Source organism: Belonocnema kinseyi, chromosome 5 (assembly GCF_010883055.1).
Source record: "Belonocnema kinseyi isolate 2016_QV_RU_SX_M_011 chromosome 5, B_treatae_v1, whole genome shotgun sequence".
In the NCBI taxonomy this organism is placed as follows: Eukaryota; Metazoa; Arthropoda; class Insecta; order Hymenoptera; family Cynipidae; genus Belonocnema; species Belonocnema kinseyi.
The window spans coordinates 59214114-59233803 of record NC_046661.1 but is presented as its reverse complement, the minus strand read 5'-3'; the positions used below and the strand labels follow the sequence as shown (position 1 = coordinate 59233803).

Sequence of the window (19690 nt, the reverse complement as noted above, 5' to 3'; positions counted from 1 at the left end):
TTTAATTTATTACAATTATTTAACATTTGGTTAAAAAAATGGTTAATCTCCAATTGAACAAGTAAAATGTATGTATTAAATAATTAAACTTCTAATAAAACGATCTGAAATTAAAATAAGATACGTTATCATTTTTTAAAAGGACGCCCCATTAATAGTGATTGGGCCATATCGAAGGATAAATACTATGAGAAAGTAAAAACCGACGTAGAGCAAAAACAAGAAAATAAGGATGAAGCGCATGTTGAAGAAGAAAACAAGGGGAAACAAGAGGATGGAGCGAAAGGTAGTGGAAGTTCTCGTCCTGAGAAGAAAAAATTCAACCAGAATAAAGCCGAACAACGAAAGTTGAAAAGACTTCAAAAACGGAAAAAGCGAGCGAGAATCGTAGTCAGAAATTTATCATTCGAGGTGAGAAAATATGGAATTATTACTTAACATCGTTAAATTGTAAAAAAATAGCGATGCAAATCTGCCTAGTAATTTGGCAAAAAATATGAAACTTTTTTAATGAAAACCTTATAGAAATTCGAAAATGAAATTTATGAAGCCATATTATACATTCTACTAATTGTTGGAATACTAATTAAATTACTAATTTGCAAAATTGAAAAATTAAATTATTTGAATAATTTTCGTTAAATTTATTAAATCAATTAAAGTTGTTTATTCTGAAATTTAATAAAATTCTATTTTTCTCCTATGTTCTATGAACAGTATAAAAAAATCGTACATTCTTAAAGTGTTAAATGATTTTACAAGAATTAAATTTTCCAATATATTAAGATTCTATTGCTACTGATTTCTTGTTAAATCAGGGTGGATGTTGGAACGGAGAAATTGCCGGGAATTTTGTAAGACAAGGAATTTTATAAATTTGTAGAAAAAAAAAACAATTGGATGACTTGAAATATCGCAAATCTCATATCACATGATGGTATAATGCATGTTAAAACAATCTTCCCAGCTTTTCTTTTTTTTGAGAAATTATTTACAAGTTAAGAAAAAGTTTCATTTCAATTCGCTAATTGTTGAGTTCAGTTGTTAACATTTTTAATTTTAATATAATTCGGTTTATAATGCTTGATTCTAAAATTTCTAAAATTTAAATTATTCCATTCTCATGTAACCACTCAAAACCATGCTTGCACCAGAAATTTTGTTTCTGTTGCAGGGTTTTGAAAGGTTATAAGATAATACAAAATTTGTCTTGATATTTCTGGGAAAATTTCAAATTATTTTTTATTTTGAAAAACTAGCTTCAAGATAATATTTAAGATATTTTAGAAAGCAAATTTTGATGTATCAATAACAATTGAAGAGTTATCGATTTGAAACTACTTTCTATTAAAACAAATTTAGTTCTTATTTAAAAAGGTCTCAGTTTAAATAAAAAACGTTAATCGTTCAATTTTTAGTGGTGTCGGCTTCAAATTACTTAAAATAAAACAATTTTGAAAATTTACAAATTTTCTTATTCATTCTTGAATTTAAAGGATTGAAAATGAAAACGCGGATTTATATTTTTTGAACTGAATTTAAATTCTTTGACCATACTATTTATGAAAGTAAACCACTTTTGATTTTGCAGCTTAACTACATTTAATTAAAAAATGTTCAATTGTGTAGTATTAATAGTTTTTAATAGCTTTCATTTTATACGTGTAAAAAATTGAGCGTTAAAAATTTTAAATGCTATTTAAAAATATTAAAAAATGTTTAAACTTCAATTTTGAAAGTTTAAAATTCTTAAAATTAAAAAATAAATTAAAATAAAAGAGTGTTTCGATTTGCATTTAAGTTTTTATTACTTGAAATGAAAAAATGCTGAATTTTTTCATTTCATTGATTGTGAAAAATTGGTTTGAAATTGTGCGACAATCCAAAATGGGTAAAAAATACATGTTTATTACGGATAAGGATCCTTGGTATTTTCTTAATGTTCTTGACGGCGATTTGCTGTCACAAATCCTGATTGTGTTTTTGTTTCAGGCTACCGAACAAAATTTAAAGGAACACTTCTCACAATACGGAAACATCGAGGACATTCGAATTCTAACAAAACCTGATGGAACTAACGTTGGTTGTGCGTTTATCCAATTCGAACTCGTACAAAATGCTGCTAAAGCTATTCATTATTCAAATTCAAAACCCCTTCTGGAAAGGGAAATCATCGTTGACTGGGCAGTTCCTAAAAGCAAATTCGGCGCTCCATTGGAAGTTAAACACCAGGATATAGACATAACTGAAGAAAAGGAAGGACAGGAGGAAGCTGAAGATGAACTTTCTGCCGTTGAAGTGAAAGAAGAAGTCATTTCTGATGAGGAGAAGGCTGTGAAAGATGAAAGTGAATCAGAGGACGATGAAAAATCGGTGAAAAGTGAAGATGATGAAGATGAGGATGAAGAAGAACAGGAAGAACAAAAAAATATTGTTAAGGAGGAGGAATCGAAACCTCGATGGGTTTCGAATGACGTCAGTGAAGGGAGGACCGTTTTTCTCAAGAATGTGCCATTTCAAGCTAAAGACGAGGATTTGAAGGATTGTATGGAACAGTTTGGACCAGTTTTTTATGCATTGGTTTGTGTAGATCCACTTACGGAACATTCGAAAGGAACCGCATTCGTTAAATTTAGGGTAAGTTCTAACAGTCATAAAAATATTTGTGCATAAGTTGTCATTGTATCTACCTTAATCAGATACCGCCAACTTTGTTCACCGGGAAATTAATTAGAAGAAATCTAATATATTTTTCACAAAAAATTGTTTTAAATTATAAATTATGTATTTTAAAACTCAAAAAATTTTATTTAAGGTATTAAATTCATGAAATTATTTTTGAAGTAAAATTTATCAATATTTGAGACTCTAATCTTTGATTTTATCGATGAACTTTTCAAATTCAATAATAAACTGTTTTAATTTCTAAACGAAAACATCTTATTTCATACAATAGTTAATAAAGTAAAATAATATATCTAATCACCTGCGGCGAATATTTTTTATTGTCGCTTTAAAGGTAATTTTTCTATTAAAAGTTTGACAAAGTGACAAGTAATGCAGTAAACTACAATAAAAATCGTGCTAAATTATACTTGGGTTTGAAAATTATCACGAATTTCTTATTTACACGTTGTGTGAATCTTTTGCCTTTTTGAAACATTGTAAGCACAATTTACTACGATTTTAATCGTAATATTACACATTTTTTTCAAAATTTCCATAGAATAAATATATTAAAAACGACAGTAATAGATAAAAATTGCAGCTTATAATAAGTCTCGTTTACTTTTTTAACTGTTGTATGAAAAAGAAATCGTGTAGAATTTAAACATTTTATCATGGAATTTGAAATTTGCTTCCATAAAATCGAAAATTAAAGTATAATTCTAACTTCGAACTGTGAATTTTGGAGATCAATTGTATTTTTGATTTTAGCGTTTTTGACCAGGTAAAGTAATTAATAATTTTGATTTTTTTGGTCTACTTTTTCTCTGCTTTGAAAATCAATATTAATACAATATTGATTCTGAACCAGTAGACAAAAAAATTAACATCAAAATTATTATAGTTTTGAGTTGAAGCAATACATACTCCGATGCAATTATATTCCATTCTAAATTGAATCCGAGACTTTTCGAACAAGTTTATAATTCAGATCTGGAATAAGGAATTTACCAAAGTAATTATAATTCTGACTTGATAGAAGAAATTTTCGAAAAGAATTATGATTATAATTTGGGACAGGAAATTTGGTAAAACAACTATAATTTGGTGTTGGTTCAGGGAATTTTCCAAAAGAATTATAACTTTCATTTGGAACGAATAAGTTTAAGAAAAAAAAGTTATAAGTTAGATATGGAATAAGGAATTTTTCCTAATAATTATAATTCTTAGTGGGAACGCTGAATATTCGAAAGAAATTATGATTTGGAACAAAGAATTTTCTAAAAGATGTACGGTTCTTACATGGAACAGAAAGTTTTCCAAAAAAGCAAAAATTTTGAATTAGGACACGGAAATGTTAAAAATCAGAATAATTACCACACCAGGAAAATGAAAAATTGAGCAGGAGAAACCGGGAATTCAAAATCATTCATCTGGTAGACACTGATAACTCTATCTGTAGAACTCGAATATCTTGTTTTAAAATGTGTTCAGATTATTATAGAAAATACAAAATATATCGGATAGTTTCATTTTTATAAATGTTCCAGAAACAATAAATAACAAACTTATAATGAAATATCTTTCTTTAAAATTGTGTCCAATAAAAAAGAATGTTCTATTCCTTCTTTTATAGAATGTGGAAGATGCTGAAAAATGTTTATCAGCTGGAACAGAATTGCGACTCTTTGACCAAGTTTTAGATCCACATCTTGCGCTTCATAAGAATGAAATAGAGGATCAAAAAAATTTTAAATCTGAGAAAATAAAGGACTCAAGAAATTTGTTTCTTGTCAAAGAAGGAGGTATGCTTGCTTAATCTCTTAATAGTTTTCATTTAATTTTTTTAAATATTCTAGTTGAAAAATAATCTTTTTATAAAAATTATTGGATATATGTTACTTTTTTGTTTGTTTTTAATTCTAGTAATTTTGGCTCGGCACAGCGCTGCAGTCGGTGTGTCGGCGCAAGATATTGAAAAGCGGCTGCAACTCGAACGGTGGAAATCACAAATGTTGCGAAACTTAAACATGTTCGTTTCGAGAGTTAGACTTGTGGTGCATAATTTACCGCCCACACTTGACGATGCGAAACTTCGGCAACTGTGTAAAAATCACTCTGGACCAAACGCGGTTATTACTGAAGTAAGTTTGAAAGATTGTGGAATTTTCCAATGCAACAAGTATTAAGACAGGGCTGCCATACAGTCACATAAGTCACTTTTTTTTACTCTTAAATCACTTTTTAGTCACTTTTTTCACATTGAGTCATTATAGACACTTTTTATAATAAAAATATCACTTTTGTCATTTTTCTTTCGATAAATTAAAACAGAGAGCCCAATGGTTAACCACAATTTAATATAGTACCTATTTCTGAATTTTGTTTAATTCTTTTGTTTTCCTTTGAGTTCTCATGAATGCCCTGTAATTATGCTGCATTCGCTCCGATTTTACTGAAACCAATTGAGCATTTTGAATTTAATGTTTTTAATTCCTTTGAATTCACTTAGAATTCACACTGAATTCTTTTAAATTCTTTTGAATTCACATAGAATTGACACTGAATTCTTTTAAATTATTTTGAATTCCAAATTTAATTAATTCTACTGAATTCAATGAAAATATAAATAGATTGAATTTCCCCTTTCTAGAATACTTCTAAATTCACTCCGATTTTACTGAAATAAATCGAGTATTTTGGATTAAGATTTTTATAATTCATTTAGAATTCAGAATGAATTCTTATTTATTTAACCTGAATTCTTTTAAATTCACTTGAAACTTCTAAATTCACTCAATTAAATTCAATGGATTTTTTTAGTTTTTTTTTTTAATTCAACCAAAATTCTTTTAACCTCGTCTTGAATTATTAGGATTTTTATAAAATTCTATTAAATTCCCTTGAATTTTTCTAAATTCACCCCAAATTTAACAAACTTAAGGAATTTTCTAGATATTTTAAAAATTTTCAATTCGCTTAAATTTTTAACAAATTAACGTTGCATTTTTACGAATTTCTTCAAATTCTCTAAATTCACTTGAAATTTGTTTAATTAAGTTTTTAGCAATTCACTTAAATTCTAATTCATTAGGCCTGAATTCTATTCACTCTCATTTTTTTTTAAATAATTTTGTTCAGTGTAATCAAATTTTTATGAATTTTATTAGTCTTTTGAATTAGACTCAATTTACTCCAATTTTACGGAAATTCATACAATATTTTGAATTTTCAATTCATTTGAATTCATATGGAATTATCCTGAATTCTTTTACATTCCTCTGAATTCCCCGTCAATGTGTTTAAATTCACTTGAATTCTCCTAAACTCAGTCAAGCTTACTGAATTTAATAGATTACATTTTTTTTTAATCACACTGAGCTCTTTTAAAAACATCTTCAATTTTGAGTTATTTCATGAAATGCTGTCGAGTTCCCTGGAATTTTTATAAATTCACGCCGAACTTAATTATTCAATGCAGTTTTAAAATATTTTTGAATGGTTTTGTATTCACTTGAATTAAAAAATCGAATCCTTTTTATTTTGCTTAAATTCTATAAATTCATTAGAATTTTATTTAATTCATTGTTTTTTTAATTTCACTCTAATTCTTATGAATTCCATTATAGCCTCTGGGATTCTCTTAAATTTGTCTAAATTCACACCAGCTTTACTGAAATCAATGGAATATTTTGAATTTTTTTTCAATTCATTTGAATTCTTTTGAATTTACGATTAATCATTTTGAATTAAGGGCATGTGACATAGCTAAATACCTATATTACCGACCTCACTTTTTCAGTTCACTGAATGTTTTTTTGAACCTAAGAACTTATTTTGCAAATAAAATATCAAGCTGAAACTTTGGAAAATGTATTAGAGTACAATAAAGTACGTTTAGGTACTGCATTTTGGCAGGAACTTCCCTGAAAATTATTTCATCTTTTTCCTGAACCTCTACATTTTTTGAACGTTCGAACTTTTTTTATACATAAAATATCGGTCTCAAACTTTGAGAAATGCAAGAGCCGAAAGAAAAGTACGTTTAAGTACAAAGCTTAATAATAAAAGATGTAAAAAAAATTTCAACTATCTATGGACATAGAAAACAAGGGACTAGGCATGCCATTGCGGGGGTGATGCAATGAGGGGGGAGGTCCGCCACCTTTTGATGTCCCGCGACAAACATGGCAGCGCCCACATGTTTATATTTTCATGCACAGTTTGTCGGCAAAAATGCTCGTGCGCATAATCAAATGGCACAGCGTAAGATGGCGGCTCTCCCCACTCATGGAATTCTCCCCCTTCCCGTGGATTCAACCCCGCTCGCCTAAGTTGAGATGGCATGCCTAGTCCCGTGTTTCCTACGTCTATGCAACTATCAATTCCATCGGCATCAGCCGGTAACGTGGTACATGAAATTACGAACCCTCTAGAGCCTCGCCTAGTGGCCGCCAGGGTTCGTATTTTCGTGTACAACGTTACCGACTGATGCCGATGGAATTGATTGTAGAAATATTTTTTTTTACATTTTTTATTATTAAGATTTGTACTTAAACGTAGTTTTCTTTCGGCTCTTGCATTTCTCAAAGTTTGAGACAGATCTTTTATGTATGAAAAAAGTTCGAACGTTAAAAAAATGTCGAGGTTCAAAAAAAAGATGAAATAATTTTCAGTGAAGTTCCTACCAAAATGCAGCATCTAAATGTACTTTATTGTACTCTAATACATTTTCCAAAGTTTCAGCTGGATATTTTATTTACAAAAAAAGTTCTTAGGTTCAAAAAAACATTCAGTGAACTGATAAAGTGAGGTTCGTAATATAGGAATTTAGCTGTGTCACATGCCTTTAAACTTAAATTGTTTTAAACTTACTCTAAAGTCTTATGAATTTATACAAATTCACCTGGATTTTTTCAAAAATTAATTGAATTCTTTAAAATTCAAAGAAAGATTGGTCACGTTATTAGTGCAAATTATTAACTTTCTGTCCATTTTAATCACGTTTTTGGGTTGTAAGTTAGTCACTTTTCTGTTTAAAATAGGTCACTTTTTGAAGTAAGTTGTGCTGTTAGCAGGGCGGTGGTCTGAAATTGCGAAATTATCGAAAATCGAATATGGTCCCACCATTTCCTAATGAAGTCAAAATATTTTTATTTTCAGAATCAAAAGAAATTTCACGATGTGTTCCAAATTTATGGTAATTTTGTCATGTTAAGTTTTTGGTATTAAATGTTAGTAATAAGTGATACCAAATTTTTTTGTTTAGTTTATGTATGACATGCCTTTACTTGCACTGGACAAGTATGGCATAATTTCTTTAGATCAAGAAAAAAAATTCTCAGATATACTATACTTGTTAAAAATTTGTGAATTTAATGGTTTGTGATTTTTTAAACAGCTTTAAAAGTCGAAGATGTTTTTTAAGCTCAGAGTACTGAAATTGAAGAAAAATGTAATAAAAGTTTAATTTTTTTTTATTTCGTAATAGCATTTCATATCAAAAACTGTAAAAAAAAGTTAATAATTTTTTTGCCCACCGAGACAGTTTTTGTCAATTTTCAAAATAAAAAATTGCTGACCTCATCGCGACACTTTTGATTTTCAAAAATGTAGTATTTTGGGCCCATCCTAATGCACAGGCCTGACTAAAAAATGAAAATAAAATTTATTTGTTTCATATCACATATTTCTAAAAGAGATTTTGAATGTATAATTTATTTTTCAGGCACGAGTGATGCGGAATTTGAGGAAGCCAGACGCCAATGGAGTTGGAGAATCAAAAGAATATGGTTTTGTTACATTTACAATGCATGAAGATGCTCTGAAAGCTTTAAGAAGCCTCAATAATAATCCAAATATTTTCACAAAAAATAAGGTTTGTACATTTTTTGCTGAATAAATATAACTTCATATTATATATCATAGATTATAGATCTTATATTATAAACAGTTCTTTATGTAATATTGATTAATATCAATAATGTTTTTCAGAGACCCATCGTGGCGTTTTCGATAGAAAATCGCGTCATGGTGAATGCCAAACAAAAGCGAATTACGAAAAGTCGAGAGCATAATCCCCTCTGGACGGGAAGTAAAGACAGAAAAGAGGAACCACCGATAAAGCAAACAAGAACAGAAAAATCTGGAGGCTTCGAAAATTCGGTTGGAAACCCAATAAATTTATATTTTGTTATCGAAATTAAATTTTCTTAGATTTTTGCGGATGTTATTTATTTTTCAATTTGTCTGTTATATCGTCAGAGATTGTACCTTACCAACAGTGGATCAACCCTCCAAACCATGAAGACAGGAAATCCACACAATATCGATCAGGTTAAGAATCTTCAATAACAGAAAATGCTTAACGTCTTAATAAGACTAGATGTAAAATAATATTTTTCAAATTAAATTTATTTCTTGAAAAAAAGATTCTACTCCATCTTCACATCATTTTAATTCATACGGAATTAAATCCATTAAATTCATGTGAATTTAAACAAATTGACGGGGAATTCAGACGAATGTAAAAGAATTCAGGATAATTCCGTATGAATTCATATGAAGTGAAGATGGAGTAGGATCTTTTTTTCAAGAAATAATTTTAATTTGAAAAATATTATTTTCCATCTAGTCTTATTAAGACGTTAAGCATTTTCTGTTATTGAAGATTCTTAACTTGATCGATATTGTGTGGATTTTCTGCCTTCATGGTTTGGAGAGTTGATCTATTGTCGGTAAGGTACAATCTCTGATGATATAGCAGATAAATTAAAAAATAATTACTTGTACCATTAACACTTAGCTAAAAATTAGCGTTATTTTCGTTAATTAAGAGTTCTTATTCTGATCCTCCTAATAGTTTAATTGGAAAAGCACCTGGCCGAGAATCAAAAGTTTTGTGGTTCGTTTCCCAATGGATGTTATTTCATTAATCATCTTTTCAGGTTGAATCTCATCAAGGAGTAACGAGTAACCCGAAACAAGTCAAGGGAAAGCCAACATTTAAGGTGGAAAAACAGGAAGGTTTGTACAAAACTTTGCTGAAGAATCAGAAGAGGGATAAAAAGACAGCAAAGATAATGAGGGAAAAGAAAATGAGAGAGGCAATGTCCAGAAAAGAAATTAAGGTATGTTTTGTTTCTGATTAATTTGGGGGGACAGGTCAAGATCTTTATGTAGCTTCTAAAAACAATAATGATGTCATAATACGTATATTCGACCGATCAGTTTCTTAAAAATTACAGTATTATTCTTTAAAATAAAAATATCAAGGCGTTATGTCACAAACTGAAACTGAACACGACAAGAAGGTTTTTACTTGAGAAACGTTTTATAAAAATAGTTTCGACTTTTGTTGTGAGTTTTTTTTTATCAATGTTTAACTTTTCTTCATGTAGTATATTTTGGAGACCCATGGAGAAAAAGTTAGTTTTTTATTTACACGGCCCCCTTAAGAATGTCGTGACTCGTAACCAAAAAAGTTGTGACTAACTCAGTTTTGACTAATTTAGTTGTAACTGTCATATTTGGCGTAACCTACAGAGTTGTGATCAACTGAGTTTTAATTAATTCAGTTGCAACTTACTTAGTTTTAATTAACTTAAATGCAACTAACTCAGTTGTAACTTATTTAGATGTGGCTTCTTCATTTGTGCCTAGCTCTGGTTTGAGTGACTTATTTTGGACTAGCTCAGTCGTGAGTAATGCAGTTATAACTATTTCAGTTTGAGACGTGCTTGGTTGTGATTGAGTCAGTTGTCGGTAAATTACTTTTGATTAACTTAGTAGCAACCAATTTATTTGCAACTAATTTTGTTAAGACCTACTTAGTGGTGATTAACTCAGTTCTGACTAATTTAGTTGTAACATACTTATTCGTAACTTGCTTAGCTGCAACCGAATCCGTTGTGATGAATTTGGTGTTGACCTACTTAGTTATAACTAACTCAGTTGTGACTAGTTTCGAAGTAAACTACATAGCTGTAACTAATTTTGTTGTGGCCTACTTGTAACTAACTCAGTAGTAACTAACTCAGCTTTGGCGTATTTGGGATGTACTTAGTTATGAGTAGCTCAGTTGTGACTCACTCATTTTTGACCTACTTAGTTATCATTAACTCATTTGTAACTAACTTAGTTGGGACTATATTATTTGTAACTAGATCAGTTGTTACTAATTTAGTTGTAGCGTACTTATTTGTTACTAATGCAGTCGTGACTAATTTAGCTTGTGACCTAGTTGGTTTTGACTAACTCAATTGTGACGAACTTATTTCTCTCTAACTTAGAATTGACCATCTCACTTGCGACTAACTTAGTACTGACGTATTGACTATTATCGGCGAGAAAATTATAGGCATCTGCCTTTGAAGCTTAACAACTAAGCCAAAAAAATGCTAGATCAATAAAAAAAGTTATATGAAAGCTAAAAGTTTTCTATGTAAATGAGCTTGAAGACGTTTATATAGAAAATTTTTTGTGCAAGTTTGAGCATGCATTGGGCGCGCGACTGTTGGTTCTCGCGCATCTGGCTTGATACTATATTTATCTCGTGTTTCGTATAGACTTTTTAAAACTAAAGGTGAATGCAACGACAACAGTAAACAAAACGTGAGCATTTGAAAAAAAACTGGGGGCGGGGGGTACAATTTTACAAAAATGTAATACCTTCTCTGATGAGAATGTAAAAATGATTGATTTGTCATGAATAATTTTTTGATAGTTCTGTTTTTGGTTTTAATCGTAAAAAAATAGCATTAAAAACATAAAAAATTAAATTTTTTGAAACCACACACGAGACGAAAAAGAAATGAACAGACAAAACTTGTGATAAGAATGTGCCCACGTAGCGGGCAGATTTTTTTTACTGTTAATGATGTTTTTCATGATTAAAGCCAAAACTACGCATCCTATCAAAAAGTGGTTAATAACAAATTTGTAGATCTTGTTAAAATGCACAATTTATGTTCAGTCATGCTGTTAAAATTTGAATTTTTGATTTTTCAAGAAAATTCAAAAAGATGTTATGATAATATTGTAGGACATTCAAAAAGCAATGTTTTTCTTCTCTTTACTTTTTTTCATATCCTGCGTTAATTGGTTTAAAATGTTCATTTTCTTCTTCTTTGGTATTGAAAATAGTATTTTTGAAAAACTGCTGATTTTCACCCCTTTGGGCTATTTTGTGGGGTAGTAACGAAATTTAACCTTAGATAACAAAAGAATATATGTTTTCTATTATTTGTGATATTTTTTCCTCCATTTTTATCTGTTTTCAAAAGCTGAAATAACTTTTTTTCAGAACAATCCGTAAAACAGTGATTTTTCGTAAATATGTTATTTTAGGGGTAATCGTTTAACCCCTTAAGGGGCTAGTACACAAATAAAGACCCTTTTTCAACAATTATTTTTTGGTAGTAGACTTTATTACATAAAAGTGGGTTTCTCAGCACATTATAGTACATATTTTTAAATGTATAAAAAAATGTTTTTAAATCTTTTTTGATGACTTCCCGCGGCGATACGCCAGCCCGAAAAAAATCGATTATCATTCATCGGCCACGATAACTCCACTTTGGCTTATCCGAAACACAAAATCCAAAAAGATTCTTAAAAAGCACATACGTGGGTATCGGATGGACTTCAATTATTAAAAAATATTAAAAAATGAATTAATGGTAGAAGTTTGTGTGTTTTTGACCGTTTTTTTGCAACGTAAATTGTTTAAAAAAGTTGTTAAATGTTAATGAAAAATTATGATCGAGGGTCATATGATGGCGATACACCTTATCAAAATTTCCTCCAAGTTTGAGACAAATCGGCCCAGTAGATCGACCGGAATATTGGCCGCCAACTTAAAAAACACTGTTTTGAGAAAAACGCATTCAAAATTTAATCCTTCGAAGCACAGCGTATCATATATGATTCACAGAATAAATGTAGTTATGGGCAGTTTATGGGGACTAGAACAGTGAAACTCGGTAATCTTGGGTTTTCGGGGACGCTGAAAACGAACCCGACGTCAAAATTGCAAAATTCAAAATGGCGGATGCAATATGGCGGACGAAATATATGAAAATTGATCCGATATGCTGCATGTTTGCTACTCGGGGGTTTTCTGGGTCGCTGAAAACGAATCGAACCTCAGAATTGTAAATTCAAAATGGCGGATTCAATGTGGCGGACGAAATATATGAAAATTGATCCGATACCGGGCGTTACGAGCGCTTCAGGGGGCCTCGCGGCGTATTTCGGGTTTCAGACACTTTCAGCATGCTTTGAGATAAATGTTGGTTTCTATTCTATTTTTAGATGTATATAGTGACCAAAAATGAGAAAAAAATGTTTTGGATTTTTTGAAAAATTATTTGTGTACTAACCCCTTAATGATGACAAATGAATTTTCTGTGTATATAACTATTATTTGGACATTTTGAGTTAGAGTTTTTGTGATTTGCGCTATTGTCAAGACCTCTTTCGCATCGAAAATGTGATATAAAAAAAATTACCTCAAAACTCACGTTTCTTTTTTTAAATTGAAAAATAGGGTGGGAAGGGGTGGTTTTTTCGAAAATTTTCGGTCAGGTACTGAAATACTTGCTAATAAATTTTCAGATCTTTTCCAGTATAATTACCAAAGTTGTCCGTGCTTACAGTTGGCAGACAAAAACGAACAAATTGGGTCAAAAAGGGTTAAGTACAGTGAAGTTTAGAGCATTATTTCTTATACGAGGGACAATGGGAAAAATTAGAAAATATTCATGAGTATGAGGAAAACTGTTGTGAACCAACTGCAGTTGAGAAATTTAAGAAATAATCAAAATTGTTTCTTGAAAGTACAAAAATGTACAACTATATTCTCTTCAGTTCAAATAAAGATATTACAGCGATTTCAACTGCAAGCTTTAACGGATAGGCTCTGTAATTATTTTCAATCGCCCGGAAGGATGTGATAGTCTTATTTTTGGTGAAAATCGCGATATTTTTAGACACTTTTTTTTTAGTGGAAAACAAGTGCCAGAAAGCAGGGGGGGGGGCCCTTTTTTACTGCCGACCGCTCGTGCCTTTCTTCGGTCTGTGGTTCTGAATCCTTGGGTGGCACCTGGCCATGGGTCGAAGAAAGGCACCAGCGGTCGATCGTAGACTGCGCGGTGGCCGCGGGGTCCGCGGTTGTCACTCAGGCGGGCAGTCCAGCGTGAACACACATGCAAAAGCGGAGCGGGCTACAATGAGTAAGTTCACACTTACCGTCAGCCCCAAAATCGGCGCAATAAAAGAGTTTCACTATAATTATAGAACCTATCCATTACAGTTTGCAATTTGAATCGCTTTAATATCTTTATTAGAACTGAAGATAATATAGTTGTACATTTTTGTACTTTGAAGCAACAATTTGTATTATTTCTCAAATTTCTCAACAGCAGTTGGTTCACAACAGTTTTCCTCATATTCATGAATGTTCTCAAATTTTCCCCATTGACCCTTGTATAAGAAATAATGCTCTAAACTTGACTGTTCTTAAATGTACCCAAAAATCCTTACTTTTTTTTACATTTTTCAGTCTGTTGAGCACAAGAATGTTTCTACATAAACGTCTTCAAGATCATTAACGTAGAAAACTTTTTACTTCCATATAGCTATTTTTTTATTGTGCTAGCATTTTTTTGGCTCAGTTGTTACGCTTTAAAGGCAGATTCCTATAATTTTCTCGCCGATAGTAAGTTAGTCGTGGCCAGTTCTGTCAGGCTGAAAGCCTGGAATCCGCATACTCGAAGTCTTGCTCTCTGATTGGCCCTGCTCTCCGAACTGAAATTTAAATTCATATAAAAAAGAAAGCAACTTTAAAGGTTGCATTTTTTTATTTTTGCTTCCTAAAGCAATTTTATGAATAATTAATCCAGATAAACATCTTTACATGATATTTATAAATAATTAATCGAAACAGGTTATATTTTCATAAATAAATTAAACCTAAAGTGCATTCTTTAAATAAAATAATAAAATCTCCATGTTTTTAATTTACTTTCCTTATTTTGCACTGATTTTTAATATACAGTAAGACCCTTTAATAGCTCTCCCTTCTGTAGCTTTTCTGAGAGTTGACGGCGCACCGTGGATAGGAGTAAAATGGGCTACGGGCAGTGTGCGGTTGCCACACAGACGTATACGCTTGAAGTTAAATTTATTTATTAAAATATAATCCTATAAATACTAAGGAAAATCAGAATATGTCCTTTTTTTGTTTTGTTGTAGTAATTTTTCAGCTCACTTAAAATAATTGATCCTCTTATGGAGTTTAACACGTAAGAATACAACTTCTTTTTTAAGTTTAATAATTTTTCATAAGAAATTTTGAACGAATTTATTCAATCTTGGAGTTATTTGTTCTCCGAGAATTCAAGATGGATGTTGTCAACTTATCGTATTTTAGAAATATTATGTTATAATTGAACAACGAGGAGAATATTTCTTCTTGTTGTACAATTAAATTAATTATGGAATAGAATTATTCTACCGAAATTGCAATATTTGCAGACTTATTTCACGCTTTCGCTAAGTTTCTGTGAAGTGAAATTTGTACAGATTTATTGTCCTTTAAGGCGCTTGATTTGTAGGACAACAAAGGACAACTTTCTCCTACAATTTTAACTTGTTTGATGTCATATTTTAACCATATAATCTAAAGGACTAAATACAAGTTTAAACAGAGAAAGTAGTATTCTTGTTTTTTGTTTTTTAAATTAATTAAATATGATAAATTTTTTGCGCCTGCGAAGGAGCAAACCGCCAACGTGAGTGTATCCATGGTGAACCGAATATCGGCTGAGTGTTATTTTTTTTGGCGATACTGTAAACTCAGGATGTAGAGTTTGTTTAGACTAATAGCGTATTCGTTTATCCTCCCTGTTTAAAATATTGGATAGAACCCTTTTACAACCTGGTTAGAAGTGGGTTCTAACTGACCATAACCGTTCTCTAACCGGATTTTGTCCCCGGGTTGTAACCGGTACCTAACCGGTATCAATCCTACCGGATTGATACCTACTGGCATATTTGTAACCGATTCTTAACCGGTTCTTCACCGGCACTTATCCGAATTTCATCCCCAGGATCTAGCCGTCCCCTAACCGGTTCTTAACTGGGTCCTCATAATATTCCTAACCAGGTTTAACCGGTCTCTAGTCGGATTTTGTCCCCGGGTTGTAACCGGCACCTAATCGCTTTCTATCCAGCATACTGTAACATTTGTACCCGATTGCTTACCGGTTCTTCACCGGCCCCTGCACGAATTTAATACCCGGGTTGTAAACGTCAACTAACCGGTTTGTAACTGTGTCCTCATAATATTTCTACCCGGTTCTTAACCGGTCCTAACCGATCGTTCACACTATTTTGTCAACGGGTTGTAACTGGCACTTAACTGGTTTCTACCCGGCATCATGTAATATTTGTACCCGATTCCTTACCGATTCTTTACCGGCCCAGATCCGAATTTCGTCCCCGAGTGGTAAGGGTTACCTAACCGTTTTGTAACTGGCTCCTCAAAATATTCATACCCGTTTCTTAACCGGTCTCTTACCGGATTTTGTCCCTGGTTTGTAAACGGCACTTAACCTTCTGTTAACGGGACCCTATCCGAATTTCGTCTCCGGGTTTTAAGCGTCATCTAACCGTTGTCTACCCGGCATCATATGTTATATTTGTACCCGATTCATAACCAGCCCCTATCCGAATTTCGTCCTCGGGTTGTTACTGTCACCTAACCGGTTTCTATCCGGTATCATATGATATTTGTACCCGATTCATTAATGGTTTGTAACTGGGCCCTCAAAATATTTCTACCAGGTTCTTAAACAGCCTCTATCCCAATTTCGTCCACAGTTTGTAACCGTCAGCTAACAGGTTTCTATGCGAAATCAAGCGATATTGGTACTCGATTTGTAACTAGGCCCATTAAATACTTTTGCCTAGATCTTATCTGATTCCTACCCGAAATTTATCCGTTTTTTCTCTCCGCTGTATACCCGGCACTTAATCGGGTTCTATGTAAAAACGAATGTTTGTATGCAGTTCCTACGCGGGTCTTACCCGAAATTTAAAAGGATTTGGTTCTTATTCTTATCTTAATATATTTCTTACCCGATTATACTTAAAACGTACGTCTCTTATATCTAGACATGTACGAAAATATAATCGCAATTAATTCATCTTTCTTTTGATCTATAAAATAAATAATTTGATTGGTTATAGAAAAAAGTTAAGCCAATTCTTGTATTTTGCGTAGAAGATTACACAGCAAAAAAAAGTCAAGAACGTTATCGAAGACCATTGTATTCCTACGTATTTTGAAGCGCTGCATCCGAAGTTGAGGTCGAAATAACACCTTATCTGATTAGTTTAGCACCTAACCTCTAATAACTTTATTTTCGATTGTTTATAACAAAGTGCTATTTTGACCTCAAAATTGGATTCACAGCCTCAAAATACATTGAAATACAATGTTCTCCGCAAAATTTCTTGAACTTTTCTTTTTTTTTTGGCTGTTCAACAAAAAAATCAAACAGAAAAGTTTAAGAACTGTTTCAGAGACCATTGTAGTCCTATGTATTTTGAGGTGCTAAATCCGAAATTCAAGTCAAAATAGTACACGTTCATGATAAAACTTGCGCAGGGATGATTATTTTAATTCAAAATTAGGGATTACGTCTCCTGAATTTAAGATTGAAAGGATAAAAGAATCAGTTTAATAGTAAAAATAAGTCTTTATAAAAAAAAGCATTTCAGATACAATTCCCATCATTTACAGTGTAAAAACACATTTCTGTTAAAAATAAAGACTTATTTTAATGTCTCGTGTAATTTTTAACGCATAATAGGGCCAGATAAACTTTTATTAATATGTAAGTCAGAAAATTAGATCCAGATTCAATATAATAATTTCATTGTAAATAAGGTTATAATAAACCACACCTGAATAACTAAATTTTCTCTTCCAACAATATTTAACTTCTGTTCCCAAGTTCCAGATAAAACCTGTTTAGGACCGGTTAGAACACACACCAGTGTTAAATACCTTTTAAAAACGAGTTAGAGACCAGTCAGAAGATAACTTTGGTCTTTGAAAATATTTAATTCCTATTTTCGATCGCCGGATAGAACCCGATTAGATCCGGTGAAAGCACACACCAGCATCAAGTGCCTTTCAGGAACCGGTAAGGGTTCAGTTAGAAACTAGCTTCGCTCTTTGACAATATTTAATTTCTGTTTTCGATCGCCGGATAAAACCTGGTTAGGACCGGTTAGAACACACACCAGTGTAAAGTGCCTTTTAGGAATCGGTTAGAGACCAGTAAGTTCTTTAATTTGGTCTTTGATAATAGTTGATTTCTCTTTTCGATCGCTGGATAGAACCCGGTAAGGACTGGTTAAAGTACACATCAGTATAAAGTGTCTTTTAGTAACCGGTTACAGACCAGTTAGAAAATAAATTCATTCTGAAAATAATTAATTTCTGTTCACAAATTCCGGGTAGAACCCGTTTAGGACTGGTTAGAACACACACGAGTGCTAACTGCCTTTTAGGAATCGGTTAGAGGCCAGTTAAAATCTAACTTTGGTCTTCGACAATATTTAATTTATCTTTTTGATCGCCAGATAGATCCCGGTTAGGACCGGTTAAAGTATACACCAGTATCAAGTGCCCCTTAGAAACAGGTTAGAGACCAGTTAGAAACTAACTTCAGCCTTTGACAATATTTCATTTCGGATCCCAAATTTAGATTAGAATCCGGTTAAGACCAGTTAGAACACACACCAGTGCCAAATGCCTTTTAGGAACCGGTTAGAGCTCAGTAAGAAACTAACTTTGGTCTTTGAAAATATTTAATTCCTCTTTTCGATCGCCGGATAGAACCTGGTTAGGACGGGTCAAAGTACACACCAGTATCAAGTGTCTTTTAGGAACCAGTTAGAGACCAGTTAAAAAATAACTTCAATCTGACAATATTTCATTTCTGTTCCCAAATTCCAGGTAGAACCCCGTTAGGACTGGTTATCAGATTTTTACAATTTATTTTCTGTTACCATTTTTCATATAAGGGCCAGTTATGACCCGGCTACATTCCATATATTGAAATTGAGACCAGTTATGATCCGGTGAGAGACGGTTAGAATTTAAATCGATTTCTATCCGGTCCCTATCTGGTTTCTAAATGGTTATAAATATATCGAAAATATGTGCTGAATATTTGAAATCCTTGGAAAATTATTGCAGTCTTTATGTAACCTTGAAACCTATCCGAAATCTTTGTGGAATAATTGAAAGCTTTGTCAAATCTGTTCAATCTATCCGAATCCTGTGCGAAGTCTTTGGAAATCAAGAAAAGGCTGGGAACTGCACAACCTTCAAGTGTAAATCTTGAAAATAAAATAACTTGAAATTCCATACTTTCCCGATTCAGCAATTGCCAATTCTTGGCGCAGCATCTTTCTTCAGCATTTTTTGTCGTAGAATCTGAGAAAAGGCAAGAAAGGTATATTTTCTTGCTAATGCATTTCGATCCCATCTTTTATGTGTACGGGGCATATTTATGATTTCCTTGCTTTTGTCATTCGATGAAGACCAAACTAAATCACCCGTCGATAATGATCACCTGTTACAATTTGTAAAATTACGCAAAACATGGCTCAATTACATTTTAATTACCTGAATCAGTTTCCTGTTGTATTTTACAAAAGAATGAAAAAAAAGATTAGGGAAATCGGTCAATATTGTCAATAATGAGTGTAATCTTAAAGTTAATGGAAAATTACCAAAACTTTCAACAGAAATTGAACGGATCAAACGATTTTCTTCCACATTTTTTTAATCGTATCGTCGTTATGTAATGAACCTAATGCAGCCTATTAAATTAAATTCCTTAAGGGGGTCTTCTACCTTGTGGTTTCGTTTTTTACACTATTTTTTGAATATTAGTTATAGGAAAACTTAAAACGTGATCAAGATGTGGTTTTTTGCATT

At 32.0% G+C, this 19690-nt stretch overlaps 1 protein-coding gene across 1 annotated transcript in view; it reads left to right on the top strand.

The window, feature by feature from the left end:
• LOC117173982 (RNA-binding protein 28-like) overlaps positions 1 to 19690 on the top strand; it is a 35575-nt gene that overhangs the window by 13143 nt on the left and 2742 nt on the right. Inside the window, exons 4-10 of the mRNA XM_033362656.1 lie at positions 143 to 411; positions 1993 to 2637; positions 4304 to 4472; positions 4594 to 4811; positions 8396 to 8545; positions 8662 to 8832; positions 9615 to 9797. Coding sequence (XP_033218547.1) covers positions 143 to 411; positions 1993 to 2637; positions 4304 to 4472; positions 4594 to 4811; positions 8396 to 8545; positions 8662 to 8832; positions 9615 to 9797 — 1805 coding nt within the window. The remainder of the gene's footprint in view (positions 1 to 142; positions 412 to 1992; positions 2638 to 4303; positions 4473 to 4593; positions 4812 to 8395; positions 8546 to 8661; positions 8833 to 9614; positions 9798 to 19690) is intronic.